This window comes from Orycteropus afer, unplaced genomic scaffold (assembly GCF_000298275.1).
Source record: "Orycteropus afer afer isolate SDZICR_OR568_19922 unplaced genomic scaffold, OryAfe1.0 scaffold00103, whole genome shotgun sequence".
NCBI classification, from domain to species: domain Eukaryota; kingdom Metazoa; phylum Chordata; class Mammalia; order Tubulidentata; family Orycteropodidae; genus Orycteropus; species Orycteropus afer.
The window spans coordinates 7143370-7153272 of NW_006921690.1; the positions used below are offsets into that span (position 1 = coordinate 7143370).

The following is a 9903-nucleotide window of genomic DNA, read 5'->3' on the forward strand; positions in this document are numbered from 1 at the left end:
AAACACCATCAATTGGGCCATCGTTTCTGCTGATTAAAGGGTTAACTCCTAGAGGATTTGAGGGCAGAAGACTGGGAATATTGGGATATTTTATTTGATGTCCAAACAGTAGATTTGTACACGCTGGAGGGCAAAGCCGGATGACCCTCAGATCAACCCAAGTGGATCCGTTCCTAAAGGAGGAGGATTCTTCTGACCTGTTCCCAGATCCTCCTCGGGCGGGAGTTAGGCCTACCTGGGTCAGAGGCCCGGGATTAACGCCTTTTTCTTGCTAACAGAGCCCGGTATTCGAGCCCCGTGGGATCCCGCGGCCCCCAGCCAGCGCCAGCATGCAGAACAGTAAGTGCCTGGTCTTTTTCGGGCTTCAGACCGGGGGCGCGGGGATTGGCGGGTCAGGGGAGGGTGCAGAGGCTCGCGGCGCGGGTGCTGGCCAGCCCACCCATCTGAGGACCAGGGATCTGCGTTGGCTGTGCCCCCCCTGTCTGTGCCGGGCAGTCCAGGAGGGGAGGGCGTTTGCTCTGCTGTTCTTGCTCCTAGAAGAACAGGGGCTGGGCCCTGCAGAACAGCCCGCCCGAGTTTGCGAAGCTGCGGTAGAGAAACCCCATCCCCCCAAATCCTGTAACTCACACCCCCTCCCCGCCCCTGCCCGGGCTCTGACCCCGGAGAGAGGGGCTGGGCTGAGCAGGCGGGGCGGAGGCTTCTCCCAGTTGTTGGAGAAGGAGGCCCCTTTGGGTTTATCCGGGACTGAATGTCTTCAGCACCCGGGTGGGGTGGGGGACTCCCCTCCCCCAGTCACTCTGGGGGCAGCTCCTCCCCTCCCCACGTCGGGGCCTAGAAGGAAAGAGGACTGGGGAACCCAGACTTGAAAAGGACCTGCAGCTGGGGGGAGGGGGATGGTAACCTCCTACCATAGGCTTGTTACCGGTTTCGGGAGAGATCAGGGTTTTACTGGGTCTGGGAAAAGAGTGGGAACTGCGCTCCAGAATTGGAGAATCCCTGCTTGGCAACTGCACCTGCTTGGGTCCTGGTAGCCCAACCTCCTAGTGCCTTTGATTCCCAGGCTCATGTACCTTGCTTCTTCTCTGTGCCTAGGCCTCTGAGGCCCCCAGCCCATTTTCCTGCTCAGTCCGTGGGCACGGGAACGTGGCAGAGCTATTTTGGAGCCGTGGCCTGGGGACTGGGAGGCCGAGTGAAACCAGCCACGGGTTGGACGCAGTTTGAGGGCTCAGCTATACTGGAGGTGGAAAAAGGCCTAGGTTTCTAGCAACCTTCCCTTGCCAATCCACAAAGATTTAGGATCCCCGCTCCTGATCCATCAGTCCTGTAAATGTTGACGGTCCCCTGGTATTGCCCCGGCGAGTGGACGCAAGCGGCAGGAAAGGGCATGAAGGTGTCCAGCTTTGCGGCGAGTGGTTGTGCAGAACATACCAGGTCCCAGGGCTTGGCCCTCGGAGAGGCCAACGCCTCTACCCTCCGTCCCTGCAGGCTCCTCTGCAGTAGGCTCTTGGTTGCGTTCGGTCCAGGCGCACTGCCCTGAGCGTTTGTCGCTGTGGCCTGGCTGGCTGCTCCCGAGGGGCGCGGGGTCGCGCACTGGCCCGCAGGGCTTTGTGCCACTCGCTCCCGGGTGTGTGCGAGGCACCGAGCATCCAAATTGATACCATATGTTTTCCTATTAGATGCTTCGCGGTCGAATTCTAGGCGCATAATCATCGCCGCTGGGCGAGAGCGCCAGCCGTCCCTAGGGAAGGGACACAATGATGGAGGCTTAACCTCTGAAGAGGAACTTAGAACTGCGCTTCCTCCCTGCCATTTCGATGCTGGCAGCGTCGCCCTGGCCCCGTTAGCTGGCGGTGGCAGCGGAGGTGGCAGGCATGTTGTTACTTTTTGCAATAGGAGGAGAAGAAGGGAGGTCTTGGATTAGGCGACCTCACACGCCTAGGCGTTCCTAGGTTGGGAATTGCCCAGGCTAGGCATGAAGTTTCCACAGTCTGCTTCCCTGTGGGACAGCCTTTCTCTTTCTGAGAAGTCTCCCTTCTGCAGAGCTGGGGGATGCGGAAGAAGGGAGACTCCGTAGCTGGAGGGGTAGATGGGACTTGCCAGGCAAGGCAGGCAATAAAGAGAATTTAGGTGAAACCGGAAGCGCGGTCTATGCCTTGCTCTGTTGGCGAGGCACTGCCCCTGCGCTATCCCGGAGTTCGCTAGCGCTGGGCCCAGCTCGAGCCCAGATCCTCCAAACGCCTGTCACTTCTCATCGAGTTGAGACTCGGCCCCCCCCTCGGTGATAGCCGCCCCAAGCCTTCGGTTACCCTGAAAACGCGGCTCCCCTCGAAGGGGAAAAGAGTGCAGTTCAATCTCATCTGAGTGATCTCCAAATAGGGACGGAAAGGGTCGTTTTATCACAGTCCCGTTTGTCGTGACGATGCAATTTCCCGGAGCGGAGCACTGTCACAAAGTGACAAGGCTGCCACAAGCGCCCCGACTGATCTTTTCAATTAGCCTTCCATGCATGATCCGGAGCGACTTCCGCCTATTTCCAGAAATTAAGCTCAAACTTGACGTGCAGCTAGTTTTATTTTAAAGACAAATGTCAGAGAGACTCATCATATTTTCCCCCCTCTTCTATATTTGGAGCTTATTTATTGCTAAGAAGCACAGGCTCCTGGAGTCAATTTATCAGGACGCTCCAAGGAGAGAGGAGAGCAGAGCGAACAGGGAGCCACGTCTTCTGGGAGGTCTGCTTTCTAGAGCCGGGGCTGCAGGTTAGAGATTTTTTAAGGAAGTTGAAGTTGGAGATTGGTTTTATTTGTGTGCCAGTAGTTTCTGGGGAGGGGGCTAACAGAGATGTGCTAATTCCCTCCCCCTAGTCTCTAAGATTAGACAATGGGATGAGGTGGTGAGTTAAAAAGACATAAAAGAGGGCCAGGGGATTGGTGAGGTGTGGTTTTTTCCTTTTTCTTTTCTTCCTGTGATTTTTGCTAGTATCTCTCTTCGGCAGTGGGGAGGGCCAGGTTCTGCAGCAGAATTAAGGCAAGCAGAGGCCCCTGTGGACAGGCTCCGGGCTCTCAGCCCCACTGCGGCAGCTGGGAAGGAGGACTGCTCTGTGGTTGGAGCCGATTGGGATTCACGAGCCGCAAATTTGCTGCTTTGGGTTCTTCTCTTCTTTTCTTTTTCTCACCCGGTTGATAGTGCCGTTCCTCCACCACAGTTTGGACTATGACATAAATGTTCCTTGACTACTCTAGCGTCCCAGAGACACTGAAGGACTGTAGGATTTGCAGTCACTGGTCCAACACTGCAGAGACCTTGGAGGTTCAGTGGGGTTTTCGTAGAACTCATGGTTTGCGGTGACACTAAGAGTGGATCCTTAGGAGAGTATTTTAGAGCTGATTGTTTGCATGATGTGGGTCCAGTGGCTACCTGAATGTTTACAAAGAGAGGAAATAGTTCGGGTACAGCTGGGGTTATGGTGGTAGTGGGGTGTGTGAGTTCTTGCTTGTTGGCACATTTGTGTCTCAATGGTGCTTCTGCAGTCTGGGGCAGCAGTATCCGCTCTGTTTGGGGCTGGGCTGCCTGATACACCCACCGCATGGCTGCGTGGTCCTGTTGTCTTTGATCGATAGCAGGGACCTGATTGCTAAGGTCGGCAGGGTTTGGCAGGAAGCTGAGGATGCATTGTGGTTGTCTTTTTCTTCTTTCTTTTTTCTTTCTTTTCTTCTTCTTCTCTTCCTCCTATTCTTCCTTTTTCTCTGCCTCTTTTTCCTTTTCCTCTTCCTACCTCCTCTGCTCTCTTCTCCTTTCCTTTCCTTTCCCTTTCCTCAGGTCACAGCGGAGTGAATCAGCTTGGTGGTGTCTTTGTCAACGGGCGGCCACTGCCGGACTCCACCCGGCAGAAGATCGTAGAGCTAGCTCACAGCGGGGCCCGGCCGTGCGACATTTCCCGAATTCTGCAGGTGATCCTCCTGGCACCACCCCACTTGCCGCCCCCGCGGCCCTCCACTCTCAACGCCCTATCTTCATTTCTTACTGTAAATGCTGCTAATTATGGACCCCCACCCTCAACCACCCTCTGATACCCCAGTCCCCACCCCACTACCCTCCCTTCCTGCTTTCCCTTTTCCTTCCACCATCCTTCCCTACCTCTCTCAACCTGGGTCGGTCATGAGATAATTCATCTGCTTAAGGGGGAAAAAAAAAGTGTACTTTCTCTTCATTTGGTAAAGACATTCATTGCGGTGACAGTTTATCAACTGTAATAAACTGAGTTATATAAACTGACATAATTTCATTTGCCCTCTCCCCATGTCACACTTACCTTGGATTTTGAGATATTTGTATTCTTCATAATTATGAAGAACATATATTTGTTTTAAAAGGCAAATGCTACTTAGCTCCTCTCAAACTCACATTTATTTAATTGGGCATATATATATATATTTTTTTTTGAAAAAGAAAAAAGAGTAACATTTTAGCTCCCCCCTTTGTCCATTAAAGCATAACACCACTTTAAGGAAGGTCAGCACAAAACAATTAATCTGACTTCATTTTGCTGCATCTTCAGACAGTGTTTAATGAAATAGTTTTTAAAAAAACTTTTAAATTGGTTTTTTTTCTTTAGTTCAAACTGTTTGAAAGTATCACCATATTTGTAGTTTTTAGGGCTACAAATGTACTTTTAAGAAAAAAGCTCTCTACAGTAAGTTCTCATACCATTGAAGGTATATTTTTGTGTTATAGACCCATGCAGATGCAAAAGTCCAAGTGCTGGACAATCAAAACGTAAGCTTGTCATTGTTTAATGCATACTTAAACAATTTTATTTTTGTCTTGAAATTATTAATAATGTGGTTTTCTGTCCACTTCCCCTATGCAGGTGTCCAATGGATGTGTGAGTAAAATTCTGGGCAGGTATTACGAGACTGGCTCCATCAGACCCAGGGCAATCGGTGGTAGTAAACCGAGAGTAGCGACTCCAGAAGTTGTAAGCAAAATAGCCCAGTATAAACGGGAGTGCCCGTCCATCTTTGCTTGGGAAATCCGAGACAGATTACTGTCCGAGGGGGTCTGTACCAACGATAACATACCAAGTGTAAGTTCACTGAGAACATTCACTTTCCCTGCTCTAAGCCCACTCTCTCTCCTCTTTATCTTCTCTTTTGCCTCTCCCCGATTTCCTCTCTCCCAGTGTCTCTCATTTCTGTCTCCTTCCTGCTCCACATGTCTTTTCTGTACCTGGGGATATTGAGAGGAGTGTCCTCACCCTTACTGACCATCTGGAAAATGGGAGTTGAGTATGGGGACTTGTTCACTTTATTTGCATACTGCAAAGCAGAGGGCAAAAGCATCCGGGAAAAGCTCTTGAGTCCAGAAGGAAATGGAAAACTGTATTCTAGCTTCCTCCAAATCTATCTGCCAGAACCTTCATTTAAACATCAAATATCCATTGCTACCCTCATATAACGCAAAGGAAATTTTTAAATTTCCAAAACAGGTCTCAGTCTCTTTTCAGGAAATCTTTTAGCAAAGCATAGTGGCCACTGAGTCAGATCACCACAGTCACTGGGTGGTGGTGAAGGATCCCACCCTTCGTGCCCCAATTCTCTACACAACTCAGTTTCCATGCCCAAAGTGATTCTTTCCACCACGTCCCTGCACATCCATCCACTGTCAGAGGGTGGCTGGCAGTGTTTTCATGTTTTGAGGGTCATTCTTAAGGGGACAGGCAAGAAGAGATGGGGACTTAAGATGGGACAGTGGTGTCTGCAGGGGATGCTACCATTTGGTTTGATTTTGGTTTGATTTTGGTTTGATTTGCAGGTGTCGTCAATAAACAGAGTTCTTCGCAACCTGGCTAGTGAAAAGCAACAGATGGGCGCAGACGGCATGTATGATAAACTAAGGATGTTGAATGGGCAGACAGGAAGCTGGGGCACCCGGCCCGGTTGGTATCCGGGGACTTCAGTGCCAGGGCAACCTACACAAGGTAAAACTCAAGCACCTATCCTTGAATCCCTCCATATACATAGCTCTTTGGCCCTCCTTTCCCTCTCCATTCTCTTTCCTTCCAGCCTCTGTGCTTGGGGGATATAGTAGAGACACTCTTCAAAGGTCTGTATGCATTGACTTGCAGTATATGTAGATGGTGTTGTTGAACCATCTGGTTAGCTGGGGAGTGTGAGGGTTGTGTGTGTCAGGACTAGTATGAGTGCGGCTAGTGTGTGAATGAGTTGTGGGCAGGAGTATGTGCACATAAGAGCTAGCCACGTGGTGCCCTATTCAAATTTCCCATTAAAATGCACAGAGAGCCCCCTTGCTGTAGAAGTGTGACAAGTTAACACACTGACAGACTGCAAGGTAAACATAATTGTATCATTTTGCTTTTTGCCATAATTGACAAATTATGTATAAGTAGAGTGCGTAGGAGATGGTGAACAGTGAAATGTAAGACCAAGTTGATTAGAGGGCATTAGAGGTGAGGGTCTCCCACTATATCGTGCTCCTCCTCCCCTTTGCTCCTCTGGGCCCTCATTTCTCACTCTCTGTGGGTGGCGACTGCATAGAAGTTGTCAGGGTGAGAATACTGTGAGCCAGACTGCGGGGTGCCCGGAGAGACTTCGGAGTTGGGAGGAGAGTTGGGACCTGGGACGCCCTAGGATCTGTGAGAAAGGATAGAGAAAGAGGAACCGATGGGGGGATCAGTTGGAGCCCTCCCCCCACGCACTGAGGTAGCTTGGTCAAGAAGAGGAAACAGTTTACTCTGAAGATTAATCGGTATTAGTTGTCCTTGTGACAAGGAGATAATATGCAGGATAATGGGACGTGGCGTCTCATTCTCGGGAGCACTACGGTGCCCAGGGGCTCCCAGCCGGGGGCGGCCGCGTGGGTACCGCCATAGGGCTGCCTGCGTGTCCATGCGCTCCCGGACCTGCTCCGAGTGCCTGCACCTCCACCGAGCCGGGCTAGCAAAGGGAAAATCGGTAACAGTATGCGAAATATCTGGTACAAAGGATGCTTCTGTCACTCGCAAGAATTTGTTATGGGAACAATCCTGTCGCTCTGTAATTGCTCATTAGAGAACGTTTTGTTTCTCATTAAGGCGACATGAATAAGCGTCTAGTTGAAGGAGACAGCTGTAGAAATGTTCCACAAGAGACCTCTGGACACGATTCGGCACCAATTGCCAATTAGACATGTCAGTTTTAAGAGCAGAAAACAATATAGGACGGACACTGGGAAGATAGGGAGCAAAGCGCTTGCTTTTTGTTTCCCAGCGCGGCCTCTCAGCCGGTAGAGGCCTCCTGACGCGCGGGGCTTAGGCTCCCCTGGGTGACCCCACCCGCCCACCGCCCTAGGGCTCCAGGAGCTCCACCCGCACCCGGAGGAGGCCCAGTCTCAGTCTGGGCCTCTCCAGCACCTGATGAGGCTGAGACCCACGTGACTGAGCGTGGACAACCTCACCCCTGCCCGACCTTTGAAACGGTAGGATTTCCACGAGCGCACCGTGGACACACCCAAGTGACGCCAGCCCTTCGCACCCCCGGGGGCGTCTGAGCGACCCCCTCCCCGCCCCGCCCAGCAATCTGAAGTCCCTGTGATCCTTCCTCTGCCAGGGCCTGGCCTAGGTGGTCCAAGGAGTCTCCTGGAGGGAGCAGGGTGCAAGAACCCCCGCCTGGAAGGCGGAGCCCAGAGCCTCTACTTCTGGGACTCTGGGCTGTGAGGGCTCAGAGCTGGTTGGAGCATAGAGGAGGCCCCCCTACCCGTTTCTGCTGCCCGCCGGCGCGGGACAGTAGCTGAGGGCAGAAGAAAGCCTGCCTCTCCGCCTCCGCCAGAGGTGGCGCCCGATTCGAGTAGGTTTTCATCTGGGTGGGAAGCAGGAACGCACACGCGGGGGCCTGGTGTGGATGGTTACAACAGGATATGGCGCTAGTTCGGCAGCTCTTAACTTTGAGGCACAGAGTTGTTAAAGAGAATTCTGGGCTACTCACTGTCACCCCCACCTCCCTCCAAAAAGCCCCACTAAGATGATCCTACCCCTCCGCGCCGCCCCGCTGCCCACACGTGCGGCGAGCTGAGCTTGCAGTTGGCATGGGGGACGCAGGCGCTGGTGGCGAGCTTCGGCTGAAGGGCCTTGGGATGCCTCAGGCCTTTAGGCGCTCAGGGGGTGCCCCTCCCTCCTTGGCCCAGTTCCCCAGCCCGGAAGCCATTCTTGGGTTTTAAAGAGTCCATTACTCCGAAAGCATAAGGCGAGGTTAGGTCTCAGAGGGAGACAAATATGGTTTCCATCTGATCAACGCCATGCGGCAGTGAATAAAATCATGACGCCATAGGCTGACAACAAGAGACAACTCTATCCAGCCCTAATTCTCCAGCGATTTGGTAGTTTTTAGGGATCACGGAGACACTTTTTCTTATCTGCTCCCCCTTCCCTACCACCTCCCCTAATACCCAGGCCCTGTATAGGATTTAGTCAGTCCCTCTTTCAACAGATGCTACAATGTTTTGATCCGCGCTCCGGAGCTGAAAAGGTGCCGCAACCGGGTTGCTATCTTTTCTTGCTTGTTTTCCGCCTCAATGATTAAGACACTAAGAAACTAAGGAATGATTTTATTTCCCAGAGTCTTTCTTCTTCTTCTTTTCTCTTCTCCTTCTTCCAGGAAACAAATCCTATCCCCCGCGTCAGAGGGTCTTGGGGCAGGGATAATGGGAGAAGCTTTCTCTCGCCTTCTCACGCCTTAGGCTGGAAGGTGAACGGTGCCCATTGATGGTCCCTTCTTTGCTGCGCTCCGAGGGGGCGCCTTTTAAAGAAGATATCTTAATTGTCTGCCACTTAGTTTTATCATGTGGGGAATTCGAGTTCCAACTTATAGTTTTATTTCGTTAACAGCTTTAAGAGTGGAAGGTAAATTCACTAAACAGAAAAAGAAGGCGCCCAATCTAAGAGTGACCTCTGCATCACCGCTGCAAACAGCTGCTTCTTTTTAAGTACCAGACTTTTTAGTGGTGCATGCTCGCTCTGCGGGGTCTTGGAGGGCATCTGTGGTCACGGTTTTCTCTTTACTGGACGTTAATCCCAGTTTTTTAAATTTATTTTTAAAATAAGTTTAAAATCGGGATCGTCCCTCCCCCTCCCCCTTGACTTCACTCGCCAGTAGTGTCACTTGTCAAGCTGTTGCGGGCCCTGGGCTGCTTTCGAGCTTGGGTGTTCTTGAACGAGTGCCCATAGAGGGAGGAAGGGAGGCCGCGAGCATATCGCCCATGTTTTGAAATCAGGAACGTGTCACAGAAGCAAAGGAGAGCAAAGAAGGCTTTCTGCGAGGCCTTCAGAGGGAGATCTGGGAAGGTTTGCTTAGCTGGCAAGATCGAATATGCCAGAAAAGGGGTTGAGATGGAGCCTCCTGGAAGGCAGGAACGTGAGTGAGCATCCGAGGGAGGGACGGAGATACTTGTTCCTTCAGCGCTCGGGCCCTAAACGCCGGATGGCTGCAGATTTTTGTTGGCATTTCCCAAAAGCAATGACCTACGGGTGTTTCTAGTAGGCCAAAGCTGGCAGAGGAGCTAGTTCTAAATTTTCTCTCACTCCTGGAACTCTACAGTGAAGGGGAAGGGCTCTTCATTTCTTCCCCCTAAAAACATTTTGAAAAGTCACTAGGCACCTTGGGTCTGTATATTGGCGCAGACACTGACGTCCACTCACGTGAGCGTAGCGTCTCGCGCTCAGCTAAGTAGTACCCCCCCCCCTTTCAGATGTGAGGCTGGGAGAGCCGCCTTCTCCACCTTTTCCTCTCTTCTCGCCCCCTCTCGTCTGACTCCTCCTGTCTCTTCTTCTCTCAGCCTTCTTTTCTGTCCTTTATTTTTATACCTCCTTGGCCGCCTGTCTGCCTCTCTCGAGCCCTCTCTTCTTTCTCC

The 9903-nt window shown here is 51.8% G+C and overlaps 1 protein-coding gene across 1 annotated transcript in view; it reads left to right on the forward strand.

Annotated features, from left to right (window-relative positions):
• Positions 1-329: 329 nt before the first annotated feature.
• Positions 330-9903, forward strand: part of PAX6 (paired box 6) — a 16231-nt gene continuing 6657 nt past the window's right edge. Inside the window, exons 1-5 of the mRNA XM_042781304.1 lie at positions 330-339; positions 3820-3950; positions 4735-4776; positions 4871-4885; positions 5815-5980. Of these exons, the coding sequence (XP_042637238.1) occupies positions 330-339; positions 3820-3950; positions 4735-4776; positions 4871-4885; positions 5815-5980 (364 nt within the window). The remainder of the gene's footprint in view (positions 340-3819; positions 3951-4734; positions 4777-4870; positions 4886-5814; positions 5981-9903) is intronic.